The sequence below is a fragment of the Pelodiscus sinensis genome, chromosome 1 (genome assembly GCF_049634645.1).
Source record: "Pelodiscus sinensis isolate JC-2024 chromosome 1, ASM4963464v1, whole genome shotgun sequence".
Taxonomy (NCBI): Eukaryota; Metazoa; Chordata; order Testudines; family Trionychidae; genus Pelodiscus; species Pelodiscus sinensis.
In genome coordinates, this window is record NC_134711.1 from 133,135,202 (window position 1) to 133,154,598 (window position 19,397).

At 46.7% G+C, this 19,397-nt stretch overlaps 1 protein-coding gene across 3 annotated transcripts in view; it reads right to left on the reverse strand.

Moving 5' to 3' along the window:
- MFAP5 (microfibril associated protein 5) overlaps nt 1–19,397 on the reverse strand; it is a 47,425-nt gene that overhangs the window by 13,107 nt on the left and 14,921 nt on the right. For 2 of the 3 annotated variants that reach the window (XM_025183030.2, XM_025183029.2), the window contains exons 2-3: nt 7,051–7,113; nt 3,176–3,217 (exon numbers count right to left, since the gene is read on the reverse strand). In XM_025183030.2, the coding sequence (XP_025038815.2) occupies nt 3,176–3,217; nt 7,051–7,113 (105 nt within the window). Of the gene's footprint in view, nt 1–3,175; nt 3,218–7,050; nt 7,114–7,587; nt 7,765–19,397 lie in introns of those variants that run through there. The other variant, XM_006119935.4, reaches the window with a different exon arrangement.

A 19,397-nucleotide genomic window follows, 5' to 3' on the forward strand; every position in this document is an offset into this window, starting at 1 on the left:
AGATGCCCCATGTACATAAGTTAATGCAAGAATAAAACAACCATTTCCTATCGACCAGGATGGAGCCACCCAAGCTAACCTCCCTGTGAGGAGTGCAGAGAGAAGCCCAACATAGAATCATAGAACACTAGAACTGGAAGGGACTTTGAGACATCATCAAGTCCAATCCCTGCCCTCACAGCAGGACCCAGCACCATTTCATTTCTGATGGATGTCTGTCTAAACTGTTCTTAAAATATCTCCAGAAGTGGAGATTCCACAACCTCCCCAGGCAATGTATTCCAGTGTTTAGCCACCCTGACAGTTTTTCCTAATGTCCAATCTAAACCTCCCTTGCCATAATTTAAACCCATAGCTTCTTACACCCTATCATCAGACATCAACGAGAACAATTTTTGTCCCTCTTCTTTGTAACACCCTTTTAGATACTTGAAAACTGATGTCATGCCCCCTCTCAGACTTCTCTTCTCTAAACTAAACAAGACCTTTTCTTTTAGTCTTCTCTCATAGCTCATGTTCTCTAGACCTTTAATCATTGTTGTTGCTCTTCTCTGGACTTTTTCCAATTTCTCCACATCTTTCTTGAAATGTGATGCCCAGAACTGAGGCCTAATCAGTGCACAGTAAAGTGGAAGAATGACTTTTCGTGTCTTGCTCACAAAACTCCTGTTAATGCATCCCAGAATGCAACAGTATCATATTGCTGACTCATATTTAGCTTGTGGTCCACTATGACTCCAAGATCCCTTTCTGCAGTATCCTTCCTAGATAGTCGCTTCCCATTCTGTATGTCTGAAACGGAGTGTTCCTTCCTAAGTGGAGCACTTTGCATTTGTCCTTATTAAACTTCATCCTATTTACCTCAGACCATTTCTCCAGTTTGTCCAGATTGTTTTGAATTATGACCCTTTCCTCCAAAGCACTTGCAACCCCTCCCAGCTTGGTATCATCTGCAAATTTAAAAATGGGGCAGGAAGTTCAGGCTTAGTGTATGTCTATTCTGCCACCCTAGTTCAAACTAGGGTGGCTAATGTAGGCATTCGAACTTGCAAATGAAGTCCGGGATTTAAATATCCCGAGCTTCATTTGCATGTTCCCGGGCGGGCGCCATTTTTAAATGCCCGTAGTTTGAACTACCTGCCCGCGGCTACATGCGGCACGGACTAGGTAGTTTGAATTAAAGCTCCTAATTCGAACTACCGTTATTCCTCCTGCAAGTGTGCTTGCAAATTGGTAAATACAGAACGTATTTATTCATCACTGAAACACAGTCACATCTCTAATTCTTCCCTGTCTCATATTCCACACAACCATGTTATGTCCATATATTGGTATTCCTTCCTCCATAACATCTTAAGATCTCGTATTTTCCATTTGTCCACTCAGCTAGGGTTCTCATCCAGGGCCGCATCTTCTCCCATCTTGATTTCTGCAATCTCTGGATCCCTGCTATCTATACCACCTCTCTCCAGTCCATTCAAAACCCAACTGCAAAGAGCTTTGCCTATCAATACCACAATCCCTTCTTCAGACCCCTCTAGAGACTCCTCCTCTTTCATCATACCAGGTTCATGTTCTCACCTTTAAAGGTCCTTCAAAATTCTACCTCCTGCTATTTCTGTGGTTTTGTCTCTAAGTGTACGTCTAAACTACATGGCTCCGTCGACGAAGCCATGCAGATTTGTTTGTCTGGCAAAGGGAAATGAAGCCGCGATTTAAATAATCGCGGCTTCATTTAAATTTACATGGCTGCCACGCTGAGCTGACAAACAGCTGATCAGCTGTTTGTCGGCTCAGCGCGCTAGTCTGGACGCTCCCCTGTCGACATGAAAGCCTTTTATCGACCTCCCCAGTAAACCTCATCCTACGAGGCATAACGGGGAGGTCGATAAAGGGCTTTCAGGTCGGCGCAGGAGCGTCCAGACTAGCGCGCTGAGCCGACAAACAGCTGATCAGCTGTTTGTCGGCTCAGCGCGGCAGCCATGTAAATTTAAATGAAGCCGCGATTATTTAAATCGCGGCTTCATTTCCCTTTGCCGATCAGCCTAATCTACATGGCTCCATCGAATTCAAAATAATTCAAAATAAGCTACCCAAATTTAGCTATGTCTATTGTGTAGTTTATTTCAAAATAGCTTATTTTGAAATTGGGAATGTCTGCACAGCACTTATTTCAAAATAGAGCATTCTTCCTCTAACTTCCCTTACTCCTCGTACAATGAGGGTTACAGGAGTCATAGTAAGAATCCTCCAGCTTGACAGTATTTCAACATTATTTTGAAATAACACTAATTATTCCCTGGGCAGGGCAGGGTGACACAGGCCATGCTGATGGTCAGCAGCTGCTCCCTGGGGCTGGGGTGCCTGCCTGCCCCCTGTGGTCATTCCTGAGTATAACTGTCCCTGATATCATACCTCTTCCTTTCCGTTTGATGCAAAACAATCAAATTCCATCCACATCCCATTGTCCTGGCGTAACCAAACCCTGCTTTGAGTTATAAGAGGAAGCTACATATCAAATTTGGTGGTCCTAGCTCTTATCGTTCAGGTTTACAGGTAGACTAATGACACACAGACAGACAGACTCACAAAGTCTCATGTATATATATGAGCTAATTGTGTACCTAGCTAGTCTTTGTAACTGCTATCACTGTTATCCTCATCCTCCCTCCCCCAGTACCTTGTCTTGTCTTAAATTATATTGAAAGTTCTTTGGGACAGTGACTATCTCTTATCGTGTGTGTGAATACACTTAGTGCAATAGGATATTGATCCCAAATGAGGTCTTTTGAATGCTGCCATAATACAATTGATTAATAACCACCATATCTGGGGTAAAACATGACAACTATTTAACATAACACAATTCTACTATACAACATCTAAGGCTAGGAAATTAATTAAATAACAGAGAGATAGAATGTGATTATCTAGGACATTAGGACCAACACACCTATCACTGCATGAAGTACTAACAGATTTTTAACAACCTTGAGTGATTGGTGATCCTATTTTAGGCATCATGCAAAGGAGAACACCTCCAAATTCCCCCAGAACCATACTGGGGCACTGGGATTAGCACTTCCTGCTGAGGGACCAGCACTTCAGTTTTCTTTTAGCCTGGACACACGTGCACATGCACGTACACACACATGCTGTAAACAGCAAGACTTACCTGTTGAGGCTTCTTGACAATTGACCATAGGAAGAAACCAGTCTGCAAGATAAGGTGGGAAAGGAAACAATGGGGAAAGGACAGAAGAAGAGATTTCCATAAAATAGAATCTGTAGAATTATAATTAAGAATAATATTGTCATGAACTAGCTAATGCATGTACAGGAGATCATTGCCCTCCACTGGATGGAATGAGAACTGCTCAGCTCAAGTGTTAGGATCTATTGTTCTAAAAGCTAAAGGAGGTGGCTCCGTATTTTAAAGAGTTTCACAGCAAGAGAATTGGAGTTCTAAGCCTAATGCAGTCATACAGTTCATGGACACAATAGTAACAGCTGTGGAGTTGTAAGGAGCCACAGATTTATTCCCAGATTTTGCTTTTCTGCAGCACCATTTGCATTTTACAAACATTAGTGAATTAAGCTTCACAAGCCCCCTGTGAGGTAAGTTAAGTATCACCCTACCTACTGTCTAGTAGAGGAAACTGAGGCACTGAGAGAAGAAGTGACTTGCTTGAGGTCACAGAGCTAATCATGGGTATAGTAAGGAGAAGAAGGCAGGTTTCCTTGTGCCCAGTCAACTACTGTAACCACCAAACTATCATCCCCCTCTGTTATGAAGAGCTACAGGCTCCCTGAGAATAGGCTGGAAGATCATTTATGTCCAGGTCCAAGCATATTATAAAGCGAGAAAAAAGGGACAGATGGAAAGCAATTGAGGCCACCTTATTGCTAAACAAGGAAGGAAGAAAACATCTACATAACTGTGGGGGGAAGCTTTGGTAGGAACAGGCTAGTTATATAGCGTAGTGCCAAGCAAATTAGAACTGGGACAGATGTATAAATGACCCACTGTGTAGTATACCATATTGGCCCTGTCAAATTAAGCCTAACACACTATGCCCTAGAGCTTTCTACCCGCATTCTGCCCGAGTTTATCACTGAAGCCACTGGGAGTTTTGCATGAGTAAGGACTACAGGATCAGGGATTGAAAGCCTTATTTACTTCTTATTTCAATAACAGTTACTTGTATACTACAGGGAAGAATTGGATCCATGGGCATAATTCAAATCTGCCACAAATCAACAGTTCTCTCAGGACCTTCTATGTCCAGTCCAAGCTGACTCCCCAACAATGACTGTGCAGCTGGCCATCTGCACTGGCCACTGATCAAGAAAGTGCCAGGTATTACACACATCACCCACATACAGGAACCCAGTGCTTCTCAAAGTTGTTCCTATTCTGGCCCGCCTCTTAATGGAGGCAGAAGAAATCTCTGAAACACTGAACTTTTAAAAAAAATCTGCTTATTTTCTGCATTAGAAATTCATGTCTTGTCTAGCCTTCCCCCGCAGCCCCAGGAAGATTAAGGACAACTAGAAAATTGGTTGGATTATAAAATCCAAGCAACTAAGAGTGAGGATTTTTTATCATTATTTGTTTGCATTAACACCTAGGGTACGTTTACATAGTGGGGCTATTTCAGAATTCTGGAAGTATCCCAAAGTAGCTACCCCATATCTTTTGAACGTGCCCGCTATTTTGAGATAGATCTCGAAATAGCGGATGCACTGTTTCAGCATCCTTGTATCCCTCGTACCACATTAAGGGTTAAGGGATGTCTTGAAATAGCATGTGATTTCGAAATTTGGCACTCTGTAGACATGCCAAACTTCAAAATACGCTATTTGAAATTCAGTCGAAATAAGATATGCAATTTGTGTAGTGCAAATTGAGTATCTTATTTTGAGTTTAGGGTGCTGTGTAGACACATCCCTATTTAATTCAAATTCCTAACAAACTCTTAGCAGGAAAGTACTTGTTAAAGTTGCATCCCTCTCACTAGCTAGGGGGGAGAAAAAGTACCACTCTGTTTATTTAGATCTCCAATTAGCTATTCAACAAAATGAAGAGAGACCAACCTGATATTTCTCAGGGCTCAGCTACACTTGAAATGCTTCAGTGGAACGTGCTGCAGTGGTGCTGCTGTAACACTTCAGTGTAAACATTACCTAACACAGATGTGAGTGATTATCCTACTGGCATAGATAATCCACATCACTGAGAGGCAATAACTAGGTCAGTGGAAGAATTCTTCTGTAGACCTAGCACTGTCTACAATACAGCTTAAGTCATCTTAACTACGCCCCTCAGTGTGTGGCTTTTCATATGTGGCTGGGTGGATTTAACTTTTTAGAGTAGACCTGGCCTGATGTAAAAAAGCAAGAAGGAAAAAGCCCTTTTCAAGCCCCATTTTTTGCATCAGAAAAACACCAGAAAGGACACAACCTCTTTTTCTTTTTCTTTTGCAGGTCACTTTTAAGATCATGATTTTGCTGTGGCTACATCTCCTCCCTGCTCTGTGAGGGTACATCTATGGTGTGGAGCTATTTTGGGATATTGGAAATACCCCGAAATAGTTATTCTGCATCTATTGAAGCAGCCCATTATTTCAAAATAGATTTTGAAATAACAGGCGGCTTATTCAGACGTCCTGGTAGCCCTTGTTCCACGAGGGTTAAGGGGCATTTCGGAATTGTGAGTTATTTTGAAATTTGGCACTGTGTAGACAGCACCAAATTATGAAATAAACTATTTTGAAATAGCATTGAAATAAACTATGCAATTTTCATAGTGCAAATTGCATAACTTATTTCGAGCTAAGGGTGCGGTGTAGACACATCCTGAGTCACCAACTCAGATCTGCTCTCTGATAGCTACAGTACTTGTTTATGGGGAAAAGTACTATTAGGAAAAGAAACATGCCAGATCCAAACTAAATAATGAGGATGTCCCTGTCTAGATCCAAACATTTCAATACAGGCTGATTTTTAATGACGGAAAAATAGAACAAACTTGTTTTAATGAGAAGAGAGCAGTTATCTGGTTATATCCCTTATTCAATATGTATCCCCTAGTTCTCTGTCTCCTTTGGTTCAGCACTCTCTAGCCATTAAGATGGAAACATCCCTCATTCTCTTCTCCCTCTTTCCATCATACTCTTCAGTTTGGTGCTGCCTTTTCTGATTTTGGTGTCATCTGGAAATTTAATCCCATCTGAATTTATGCTAAAGAAACTTAGAGCACAGACAGACATGAAGCAGCAGGCAGAAAGAAACTTGGAATCCCGATCTTAACTGGATAGAAAAGCCTCTGGAAAGCTCCCAAGAGGCCTAGAATGGGAAAGAAGCAGCAAGAGGCATCAGTGCTTGAAGACTGACAAATGTTTTCCATCACTGTAGTAGAACAAGTTTCATGCACCAACTGAAAGTGCTCTGCATGCCAGGTCTCAGACACTGCTCCAAGCAGTGTCTGTGAGATAGGGGGCCCAACTACCTGCTGCTCCCTGTCCCATCCAGCTGAGAACACACTCCCATACTACAACTACACCTTTTTTTAAGCATTGTTCCGAATCCATCTCTTATGTATGTCTATGTCATGCCTAGTAATTCATTTCATTGCAAGGAACCACTCTTGATTTACACTGGTCTGAGAGGAGGCTCATAATATTTAGAGGAGCTGTTCACTGACTCCTCTCTCTCCCCAGCCTATTTCCATGCATCCCATCAACCATGCAGAACTAGGGGAACCGTTTGCATACATGTATTTCCCCTCCACTCATTCCCTGAACCTCTCCCTGCTCCCATCCATGCTGCTGAGGAGAAGGGGAATATATGGGCACCGATCATGGCTTCTCAAACTTCCCTCCAGCATTCTCTCCATTTTCTCCTGCACTCGCCCCTTTTTCTTTCCATGCAACTCTCCATCTCTGTGTGTGTCTTTCTCCTCTTGTCGGTACACGGTGGTCTGGAGCTTCCAAGGGGTAAAGAAGGGGGAGAGAGCCCTGATATGGCCTCCAGGGGATGGTGACTTACCAGCTGGAAAGACAAAGAGGGCTATGATGCACATCAGTGTGCGAGCTCTAAAAGCCATCATCCCTGTAAAGTGAGAGCGAGAGAAGTCAGATGGAAGCCTGGCACAAACTTCATCAAGGGCAGGGAGACCATCCCCCTGCAGGCCACACTCTTTCACTCACTGATAGCAAATCCCTCTCCCAGACACACTCTTTCTTATCTCTCTCCCTCCATTAATCTCCCTCCTTCTCTGCAATTACCATTCTTCAGCTCCTTCCCCATGCATATTGGATTGGACTTAGCATCCTGTCTGCCTTTTTTCTTTCTCCTTCCATTTCCCTTCTCAATTCATTTTCTCTCTCCCTCCCTCTGTCCTCTCTCCCCATTCATCTGCCCTAAACATTCATCCCTTCCCCCTCTTTTTTCCTCACCCATTTGCTCATGGTATTGCCTGGAACATTTAGGAAAAGTTCCCCGTCCTTGTCCCCTTAAACCCCCTTATCTCTGGAATGTATTTTGTGGGGTGTTGGGGAAAGGGATAGAGTTTCCTTCACTCACTGTTGTCCATGATCTCCACTCTCTTCAGCTGCAGACGCTGTCTCTTCCCCCTTTGGCTAGTCCCCTACTTTGGCTGAGTGTAAGAGACACACAGCCACTCCCAGAAAACGTTCCACTTTTGGTCGTTTTCAAAATACAATTTGAGGGGGAAAAACAGAAAAGTAGCAGAATTTGGTGTTATAATGCAGATGGAATGAGAGCAGGGGGAGAGGAGGAGCGAGGAGAAGCAGTCCACACCCTTGTTCCAGTTCCCTCTGGATGGGCCAGTGCCAGGGACAGATTCTGTTTCTATGTCATATACAACAGACTAACACAGCTACCCCTGTGAATCTTTCACTCTGCTGTCCAGTGCAAACACCCTCTCTCCCTGTCATGCCCTGTCTTCTCTCCCCACCTCCCCCTTCTCTCTCACCCCTCTTCTGTGTCACTACATTTTCGTCACTCAGCCATTTGCTGTTACCTCATTTAGGGTATGGCTACACTAGCAAGTTCACAGCAGTGGAGCTGCAGTGATGCAGCTATACCACTGTAAGCTCTAACCATTCTGAGCCAACAGGAAAGAGCTCCCCCTCAGCTTAATGACTCAAGCCCCACAAGCAGTGCAAGCGATGTCTCTCCCACTAACATAGAACTGTCTTACACCAGTCCTAGGTCATGTAAATTGCGTCACTCAGCGGGGTGGCTTTTTCACACTCTTGAACAACACAAGTATATAGTAGTAAATACAGACATAGCCTTAGTCTCTGTCTCCCTCTCCCTATCTTCCTGCTATTCTCTCATGCACTGAAGCACTGCCAGGACTCACCTTGGCTTCCTTAACAAATGTTTAACTGTTATTTAAAAACTCAGAGCCTGGAGAATATAAGAAGTGAGGCTGACAGTGGGTACGCTTTGCTATTCTCTCTGTAAAAATGAGGCACTCTGTGGTACTGTAAAGACTAACACATTTATTAGAGCATAAACTGCAGCCCTAGTAGCTTGTGCTCTAATAAATGTGTTAGTCTTTAAGGTGCTTCAGGGTACCTCATTGTTTTTGATGAAAGGCCTGTTCTACGCTAGGGCTTTACACGGAATTTAGCCCCCCACAGTCACTTCTCTAAGTGATTTGTCCACACTGCCTAGCCCGTTGCTCTGCCCTCAGGGGGCACAGAAATCGAATCCTGTAGTTTTGCTTTTCACAAGGAGTAATACTATTCCTGACCATGCATGACTGAAATTACGCTAAAGTAAATGCTGCAGTGAAAGAAATCTGACCCCCATTGGCCTCCAGGAGGCCTCCTATAGCTGTCTGCTCTGACCCTTCTGGACAACTGCTCTCCTCTTGCTGAGTCCTGGGAGAAAGGCCTGTCCCACATGGCCAGCTCCAAGCAAGCAGCACACTGTGGTAGATAATGACATGAGTGCCCCCAACGTTCCCTCAGACACTCCAGCGGCTGTGAGTACTTCTGCTCCCACAGCCTCCACTGCCCAGGGCTGCAGAAGAGCTCCAGCCAGGAGTGCATGGGAGATCCTGGACCTCACTGAGGTGTGGGGGGAGGAGTCCATCCTCCATGATCCCCAGACCAAGAAAAGGAACAGATGGCAGAATTGCTGTCAGCTATTTCAGGACCCTTGAGCAGTGCAGGCTGGAAATCAAGGAGCTGCAGTGGTCCCACCAGAAGGCCCAGAAGAAGCACAGATGATCTGGGGCAGCACCACATATCTACTGCTTTTATGACCAGTTGGATGCCATTTGGGGGAGAGGGGCAGCTAGTTCCCCTACCCTGGTTGTTGAGTCCACTGAAAATCAGCCTATAGGAGGGCAGGGTAGTGAAGGGTCCTGCGGAGGAGGAGGAGACCACCCAGACGATGGTGCCCAAGTTCCAGGAGCTGCTCCTCATCTAGCAGCTTGTCCCCGCCTTCCATGCCAGGCCACTGACAATCCCAGGGAGGGCACTTCTGGTGAGTTCTCTAACTTTCTCTAACTACAAGCATGGCCAGGTTATGAGCTGTGAGGGGTGGTATGCTCTTTCTCCTCCTACTCTGAATGGAGGGCACGGAACAGCTTGTTCTAGATGGAGCACCAGTCTGGAGTACTCAGCTCCATGAAGCTCTCACATAGGAACCGCTCAATCCTTCTCACAAGGTTCCTGGGGAGGGCAGTCTTATTCCATCCTTTGCAGTAGGACACCTTCCCATGCCAAGCCACCAGTAAGTAATTTGGTGTCATGGAACCACACAACAGCGTAGCATAAGGCCCAGTTTCATGGCCACAATCAGTCAGCAGTCACTCCTGATCAAACATAGTGATGCAGAGAAGATTGATATCTCACATGGAAACCTACTGAGAGGAGAGGGAGGGGAACCTATTAGCACTCTCTCAGGCAAGTAGCATACACTGCTCACACACACATTCTCCCCACCCCCTGCAGACAGGGAAAGCAGCGCTCTCTCTGTGGGAAGCTATGGGTGCTGCATCCAGCATGGGCTGATACAGCAGGAAGCTGGCCTGCTGCTTTCCCCTCCTTCATCATGCCTGCAGGCTCCTGGCCTGGCTGGAAAAATTGCACTGTTCTGAGAAGCCGCATGTGCCAGACACAGACCCGCTGTTGCCAGCTCCCTCCCAACCACAGGCTCATGGCCTAGCTGGCCCCTTACCATGCCTGCTTGCCTCCAGAGCAAGGGTGTCCTGATGCTCCCCTGAGACATCTGTACACCTGCTTTTAAAGCCAAAATGTGACCTTGCACAAAACACATCGCTGTTGTCTGAACTGAGATCTTCAATGTACGCTAAGAGATTAGGGGAAGGTTTCACACAGTGTATCTCCTGTGATGTCTGGCCGTGTAACTTTTCTTGACAGCTGGGTCAGCTGCCAGCTTGGTGCATTCCGCACCTGCTCAGCTGGCTGGGATCTACAAGTGAAAATACACTAGGGACGAACTCTTGAGGGAGCAAATGGATTGACTGAACTGCCTTGTGCAGGAGATCATGGCAGAGTGGCAAGGCCAGGTCACCGAGCAGAAGAAGAGGAGATCCAAATAAGAGGCCAAGAAGGCCAAGTGAGAGAAGAGCAGGACCGAGTAGCATGAGAGGAAGTTGGAGCAAGAGGAGGGAAAGGCTGTCCGGGAGCAGCTCACACGCCAGCAGGAGATGATGTTCTTCACCCTCACCTCTGTGATGGAGCATGTGACAACCTGACTGGAATGGGCCATCTGCCAGAAATCCACTCACCCCAGGGCTTCCACCATCATGGACCCCAGGGGCCACCAGGGCTCCAGGACACAGGGGGCACCCCCCTTCTGGTATCCAATTTATTCCCTTTCCAGCTTTTTTCCACAAATAAACACTCCTGATAGTTGAATAACTGTCTTTTTATTGCTTGAACTGTCGGGGTAGGATGAGAAGACGGGTCAGGTGGGTATGGGAGGGGAATGAAAAGCAAATAGGGAATGCAGGGGTCCCTTGTGGAGAGCCACAGGTGACAGTCTCACAACTGGCCTTGCATAAAACTGTCCTTTAAGGTGTCTCTGATTAGCACTGTCCCTTGCTGTGCTATCCTATGGTGCTAGTATCTGGTTGCTCAAATTTCCTGGTCAGCACTCTGCCTCAGCCCCCTACCCTTATTTTCACACATGTTGTGGAGCACACACGTTGCCATCACAAAGGGGCTGTTGTGCTCGCTGAGGTCCAAGCAAGTGAGGAGACACCTGAACCTCCCTTTTAAACATCCGAATGCACATTCCATACCATTCTGCACGTGCTCAGCCTGTTACTGAACTTCTCTTTCCTGGGGTCCAGGCTGCCCATGTAGGGCTCCATGAGCCAGGGGAACTAGGGCTAGACTGGGTTGCCCAGGATCACAATGGACACATCCACCTCTCTGACTCCGATTGTGCAATGGAGGGAAAAAGTGCCGGCGTGCATCTTTCAGAAGAAAAGGAGTTCCTAATATGTGCACATCATCTGCTTTTCTTGACCATCCCACATTCCCACGTTGATGTTGGTGCAGCATCCTTTGTGATCCACGAGCGCCTGCAGCACCATAGAGAAGCACCCCTTGCAGTTTATGTATTCTGAGGCACACTGGTTGGGGGCCAGGATGGGATGTGTGTTCCGTTTATGGCACCCCCGCAGTTAGGGGAGCCCATGGTGGCAAAGCCCTCCACTATGGTGTCCACATTCCCCAGAGTCACAATGGCACATGACTGATGGCTTTCTCTACTTGTAGAAGCAGAACCCTGACTGTGGATTTCCCCACCCCAAACTGGTTCCCGACTGAGTGGTAGCTGACTGGCATGGAGAGCTTCCAGAAGGCAATGGCCATGCACTTCTGCACATTGAGAGTGGGTGTCGTGCAGGCACCATGTCGCCTCTGCAAGCCATTTTCAGAGTTCCAGGAAGGTAGCCTTGTACATGTGGAAGTTCTGTAGACACTGCTCATTGTCCCATCCCTGCATGATAATGCAATCCCACTAGTCTGAGCAGTGTTCCACTGTGTCCAGAGGATTTAGTGGTGGGCAAAGTATCATGAACACCATGTACTGTAGAAATGGATCTGGAGATCATAGTGGACCAGAAGCTAAATATGAGTCAACAGTTTCACACTGTTACAAAAAACCCAAGATCATTCTGGAATGTATTAACAGGCATGTTGTAAGCAAAACAAAAGTAATTCTTCCACTATTCACTGTCCTGATTAGACCTCAACTGGAAGTGTCCAGCTGAGGGTGCTACTGTTCAGAAAAGATGTGGAGAAAGTCCAGAGACAAGCAACAAAAATGATTATAGATCTAGAAGACATGATTCATGAGGGAAGATGGAAAAAATTGGGTTTGTATAATCTGGAAAAGAGAAGACTGAGAGGGAACTGATCAAGGCGCCTTCTAATCTTCTATCCATGTGTGGGTTTTTTTGTCCGTGTGTGGAATAAATTTTGTATGTACACCAATGCATCTAAAAATGTGTACCACCAGTAAAAACAAAATATCTAGCTGTGGGTGCTCTGCTAATCAGCTGGGTGGCATCTGAATCTCTTCTGAGCAGCTGCACAAGCATACAGTTTATGGGGAATGCTGGACATAACAGTTTTCCAGTATATAACAAGGAGGAGGGAGAAAAATTGTTCTCATTAGCCATAGATAATAAGACAAGAAGCAATGGACTTAAATTGCAGCTAAGGTAGTTTAGATAGGACATTAGGGAAAACTTTCTAACCGTTATGGCAGTAACCACAGAGATAAATTGCCTAGGGAGGTTGTGGAATCTCCATCGCTGGAGCAGGTTAGAAAAATACCATATAGGGATGGTCTAGATAATACTTAGACCTGCCTTGAATGTGGGGGACTGGACTTGAAGGCCTTTTGAGATTCCTTCCAGTTCTGCAATTCTATGTTTCTATGTTACATAATGTTTCCAAAGTTTTAAAGTTTTCCCTGAAGTATAAGATCAGGTAGTGTGACTACATTTGACTTTGTTGCCAGTGTTGGCCTGTTTTTATTGGGAGACTCTGTGATGGGTAATAAGCATCTCTGGGCCCAGAAGGTCATGCCCAGCCACACCTGCTGGACGTGCTCTCAAGGGAGGCAAAGCGCAATGGGGGCTGGCCCAGCTCAGACAGAGTAGGGGAGCAGTGCTATGCTAGTAGTTCCTGCAGAGAAACCATGGGAGCTCCATGCCATATGGATAGGATCCCCCTGCAGAGCCACTGAAAGCCCCTGTGGAGACCAGGACTGGGAGGCCAGGATTGAAGAGCCTCCAGGTCATGCTCAATGAGGATAACCCTTCGCCCTTAGAGTTCATAAGTCAGCCCTTGCCGTGACTTTGGAGGGGCTGAAGATGCGGTAGGAAGTGATCCCAGGCACCAGCCTTGGGGGTTTCTGCATCCCAGGCCGCGTGGCCAATTGGCCAGTCATGGGGCCCTTGGTTCCACCTGATGGAGCAGGAAGTCCCAGGTTCTCCCACTGTCAGCTGTAGGCTACCATTGCAAGGCCATACTGCCATAGACTCCTGTCACTAGACAATACTGCTGTAGCTCAAACACCAAAGCCCCTGACAACAGGTAGTGAACACGTGCTCTGATCCAGTCCCAATAGGATGGCACACCTACCAAAAGAACTAGCTCAACTGAGACCATGGATGCAGAAAAGCTGCTTAAATATATAACAGAGCCAACAACAGCAGGCAGTTCCAAAACAACAACAACAGGTGCAGCTGCTACAACAGATAGCTGCCAGCTGCAACAGCAAATGGCTCAGCAGCAGCAGCTATCCAAGACCTGGAAGCACAGCAACTGGAGCAACAGCAATACATATTCAACAGGTAGCGACACTACTGAAGTCATAAGTGCCAACTCCATGGCCTGTTTTTATTGGAGCAACCACAGAAAAAAATTGAGGGTGCTCAGCACCCACCAGCAGGGAGTAGAAGGAATGAAGCCTGGAGCAGAAGGTGTGGCACTATCCCTTTCTGGCTGTCAGAATGCTTCCCAGGGCTGGTCTTCTGGCTGGGGAGGTGGCTTCCACTCTCTGCCTGAACTTGGGTGCTGAGGACCAGGGGTGAATGAACTGGAACACCCCCTTTGAAGTGGATTGCCCATCTCCCTCTTGCCATCCTAGAGGGAGGCATCTGTGGAAATATGAGAGGATGGTTGGGCCCAATGGAATGGAGCTCCCATTAAAAGGTTGAGTGGCTCAATCCACCACTCAAGAGAAATTATCACGTTGGGTGGAAGAGAGGCTTGTTTGCGTATATGGTGCTTTGAAGGGGTGCACACAGACACCAGCCAATGTTGGAGGCATTAGAAATGTAGTCGTGCATGGTGCACCACATATGTTGTGGCTGCCATATGTCCCATGAGTTGGAGGCAAGTAAGCACTGGTACTGTGAAGCTCATAGTAACAGTCGTGATAAGATCTTGTATTGCCTGAAACCTTTGGATAGGTAGGTATGCCATTGCTGGAATGGAGTCCAACTGGGCACCTGTAAAGTCCAGGGCTTGTGTTGGCTGCAGAGTGGATTTTTGGTTACTGATTATAAGTCTGAGTGATTTGAATGTTTGTCTCACTGTGAATATCATGTGGCATGTTTCCACAGAGGATAGACCCTTCATTAGGCAGTCATTGAGATAAGGAAAAATTATAATCCCTTGTTGACGTAGGTATGCCGCTACTACTGTGAGTGTCTTTGAAAACACCCTGGGCGCAGATGAGAGGCCAACAGGACGTGATATGGGAAATGTTCTGATCCAATACTGAACTGAAAAAACTGCATGTGAGCGGGATAGATGATGACATGGAAATAAACATTTTATAGGTTGAGGGCTGTGGACCAGTCCCCTTTGTCTCATGCTGGGATTATCAATGCTGTTTGCAAAGGTATCAGCTGAGCTTGCAAAGGTTGAGAATGGGTCTCCACCCACCCATCTTGCAGATGTTAGTGCCACTATGAAGGCCACTTTCATGGATAAGTATTGCGGTAATGCACTGGCTAGTGGTTCAAAGGGTGAGCATGTCGAGAACAAGGTTTAAGTCCCAAGGCGGCACCGGAGGAGGTGGGTGCAAGTTTGGGTGCATTTTCTGCAAGCCTGTGAGGAATCTCTCTGTCATTGGATGTGCAAAGAAAGAGAAGTCATCAACTGGTTCGTGGAAAGTTGTGAATGCCACGACATGCACCAGAACAGACCTGATGGAGAGGCCTGCATTGCTGAAGTCCATCAAGTAGTCTAGTACAGTAGATGGATGGGCGATGGAAGGGTATCCCGGCTAGCAGATTGGTTGGAGAAGTCCGCCAGTCGAGAGACTGTAGAACTGGAGAGGAAGTATGAGACACTTTGCAAGGCTATGCTGGTTTGGGATATAGATGGTTGCGAGCCATTACTGTAAACAGCGCATATGTAGTCTCGCAAGTAGGACAACAAAGATTGTAGCTGCCATGTGTCCCAGTATTTGGAGACATGTGTGAGCTGTGATGGAGAGAGTATGGTTGACTCCCCAAATAAGGTCACATAGTATTTTGAATCTTTACAGTGGCAGGTAGGCATTTGCTGTGACTGCTTCTAGAAGTGCCCTGATAAAGTCTATCTTGTGGGTGGGCTGCAGGACTTGTGGATATTTATAAGGAGGCCAAGTCGAGAGAAGCATTCTCTGGTAGCATTCATCATGGCTATAGTTTGTTTATGTGTGGGTCCTTAGATTAGACAGACATTGAGATAAGGAAAAATAATGACATTTTGTCTTCTGAGAAAGGCTCTGTCCATGGCTAGTGTTTTGGAAAAAACTCGAGGTGCTGTGGAGAGACTAAAAGGGAAGACTCGGTATTGGTAATGATCTTGACCTACCACTTATCTGAAAAATCTCCTGTGGGCAGGATGAATGGTTATATGAAAGTATGCATCCTGAAGGTCGAGAGCTGAGAATCAGTCCCCTTTGTCCAGTGCGGGTATAATAGCAGCAAGAGTCACCATTATGAATTTCGTGTTGTGGAGAAACTTGTTGAGTTTCCTGAGATCCAGAATTGGCCTCCAGCCACCCATTTTCTTGGCTGTTAGGAAATAGTGGAATAGAACCCTCTTCCCCAATGTTTTGTGGGAACCAGTTCTATTGCCCCTAGGTTGAGTAGCTTTTGTACTTCTGCTTGTAACAGGGGCTTGTGAGAGCAGTTCCGGAAGAGGGACAGGGTAGGGAGTTGGGTAGGGGGTAAAGGGGATTGTGTAGCCTGATTTGATGATCATGAGGATCCACTTGTCCATATTAATGAGGGTCCATTGTTGGTAGACGGGTCTCAGGCAGTGATGGAAGGTGACATTTGGAGGCACTGGATCTATGGCTCAGACCCCCAACCAAAACTTCAAATTTGCTGTTTGTGTGAATCCAATTGAGTGTTAGAGGACTTGTTATGCTGAGTCCTCCTTCTGTTGGAGCATTGCTTGGGCCTGTTATCATATGGCCTCTGCTATTGTCTATAGTAGTTATAGTTCCTTGGCCTTTGGTAGGGGATGTATTTGCATCTCTTGTTAGGTGGACTGTACATCCCCAGAGTGTGGAGTGTAGCACCTCATTTGTCTTTGTGGCAAACAATTGGTTTCTATCAAAGGGGAAGTCCTCCACCTTAGATTGTACTTCTTTCGGAACTCCTAATGATTGTAGCCACGACGCTCTGGGCATTACTATTGCTGTAGCTGTGGCCCTAGATGCTGTATCCACCACATCCATTGCTGCCTGGAGGGCAACTTTTGCTTTGGATTGGTCCTCCTGGAGGTGTGGTCTGGAGAGACCTGGAAAACTGCCTCATCTAATTTAGTCAACCCAGGAGCATGTGAGTCATCATTTACTGAATCAGCTTCTATTATTAATGAGGGCAGGTGAGACAGTGAAGAATGCACCGAAGTAGCTGGGGAGGATGTAGACTTGTGTTGTGGCATAGCAAGTGGTGTATTTCTTGAGCGGTTGGTATGGGAGATGCATGGTCGATACCCGTGCCACGGTTCCCAAGGATGCCACTGGGGCTGAAAGTATTGTGGAGGATACAGCCATGGCTGGTTAAGCCATGGAAGTTGTGGCGGTTGATCTCAAATTGAATGCCAGGAAACCACTGATCCCAATGGGGATGAATGGCAAGATGATAATCTACTCTGCTGCCTGCTACCCTGGTCAGTTTGTGGTGACAGTGGTGTAGAAGAGTGGGAAGCTCTTCCTGCCATTTGTCTGTACAGGCTGGCATGAGGCAAAACCGGGGGATGTGGTAAACAGGCTCCTTGTATCAGCAGTTTACCCGGCTGTGGGGATTTTTGTAAATGGCACATCTTCCTAGATGCTTTCTTGTACTCTGGTGCCAGAGAGCATTTGGATTCCATTTGCCTGGGGGCGGCTTGTTCAGGCAGTGCTGGGGTGCCTGTGGGAGCCAGTGGTGGTGGCATGTGCAGCTTTGTGAGAATCACTGAATTAGCAGCACCGGCGGGTGCCAAGCGCTTAGGCTATGACTCAATGTGACAGACCGGGCCGTGTCTGGGCACCGCTGAGGGCGTCCGCTCAGGGCGAATCGCTCAAATCCGGGGCTCCTTACAGCCCCCAGACTGGTGACCTCTCCAAACAGGCCACAAACCAGTCCCACAGAGCGCTTCAGTAGCCTGCCTGAAGCCTCATGAGCAAAACCCCTCCGACACCCCAGCAATATCTGTGCCCCGGATGGCCCCGGACCTCATACACAGGTGGGGGGTCCTAGCACCCAATCCCACCTACCCCGAACAAGTTCTGTCCGGTTCCAGGAAACCAGCCACAGATCCCTGGTCAATTTACCCATTGGACCTTACCCACATATCACGCTGGGCCAATCCTTTAGCATCTAACAACTAAAGGTTTATTATCACAAGAAAGAAAAGCATGAGAGTAAGGTTGTTAAAGAATAGTACGTTACATGCACCGAATCTCCCAGTTCTCGATGCAGGCTCTAGCAGAGATGTTACAGCTACTGGTTTAAAAGTTCTTGTTGTGCATCCTAAGATCAGGATGGGTCCACAGGTCTTTCGGGCTCTTCAATCCCTGCAATGCTGCCTCTGGGATGAAGTGCTGAGCTGAAGACAAAATGGCATCTCCCACATGGCCTCTTTATACCTCCTTCCTGGCCTCTTCTTGTATGCAGCCAGTCACCTGGCCCTCAGCCTCTCTCTGCTTTCAGCTCTTAGGTCTCCGCCCTCATGCTTTAGGTGTGTCCTTGGCCCATCGAGTGCCATTGTCCCACAGGGCCTCGCTAATCAGCCTGTCCATAGCAATGCTCAACCACACTCAGAGAAATATTCAGCTTCCACACAGATTACAGATTCCTACCTACACACACAGACATTATACACTCACATAAATAGCGTACACAGGATCAGCAAACAATAAGCTCCCATTCAATACCCCACATGACCCCCTTTTATACCATTGTTGGGGCCAGCACCCCCACCTATGGGTGCAGCCATGATCTGGCTGCTTCCCTCAAATTCCAGTAACGTGACACTCAGCTCTTCTGATTGTTGTAGACTTGCATTTCTCAGTGGTGCTGGAGACTGATGGCACCAGGGAACGGGAGGCTGGGGCAGAGTGCCAGGGAAGATCACAACACTTGTGAGCCCTTATGGGGTGATGAGCCAGCCTGTCATCAGGCTTCTGTTGCCCCCATGCCTCCTGGGACTTATCCCCGAATGGCTGGAGGTACTTCTCCTATAGGAGTTTTTTCAGCTGCATTTCATGGTCTTTTCTCGCTCTGGCTGTCATATTTAGACAATGCAGGCTCTTGTGTGCTGGATGACTTTCTCCCAGACATTTCATGCAGACATTTCATGCTGGATCTTGAGGATGTCCGTCTGAAACTGGCATTGAATCCCGGCATGAATCCCATTTCTGAAAGCCGGGAGAGAGAAAGCTTGTTGAGAAAGGAAAAAAAGCTGTGGCGGTGGGTTTTTTTTTTAAACTTAAGGAATCATTGAAAACTGTTATGAACTGACTAAACTTATCAACTATTTCTAAACTAACTATACTATTTGTTTGTTTCCTGTCAGAAAGGAGAGCACTGATATGACTCCGTCTTCAGCCGAGGACAGTAGAAAAGGAACTGAGGAAGGTTCGTGCTGCGCGTGCACCCAACAGACAACAACAGCGCAAGACACAGAGTGCGCAGGTGTGGCACAAGGGGCACTGCGAGGCAAAAATCTCCAACCTGCGGCACAATGATGCACTAAGATGTGAGGCAGGTCTGCTTAAGGTACACCACCTATCTACACAAAATGCATAGCTGGATTCAGCATACCTTAAGCCAAGCCACCTCAGTGTCTACATTGCTTCAGGCCAACGGG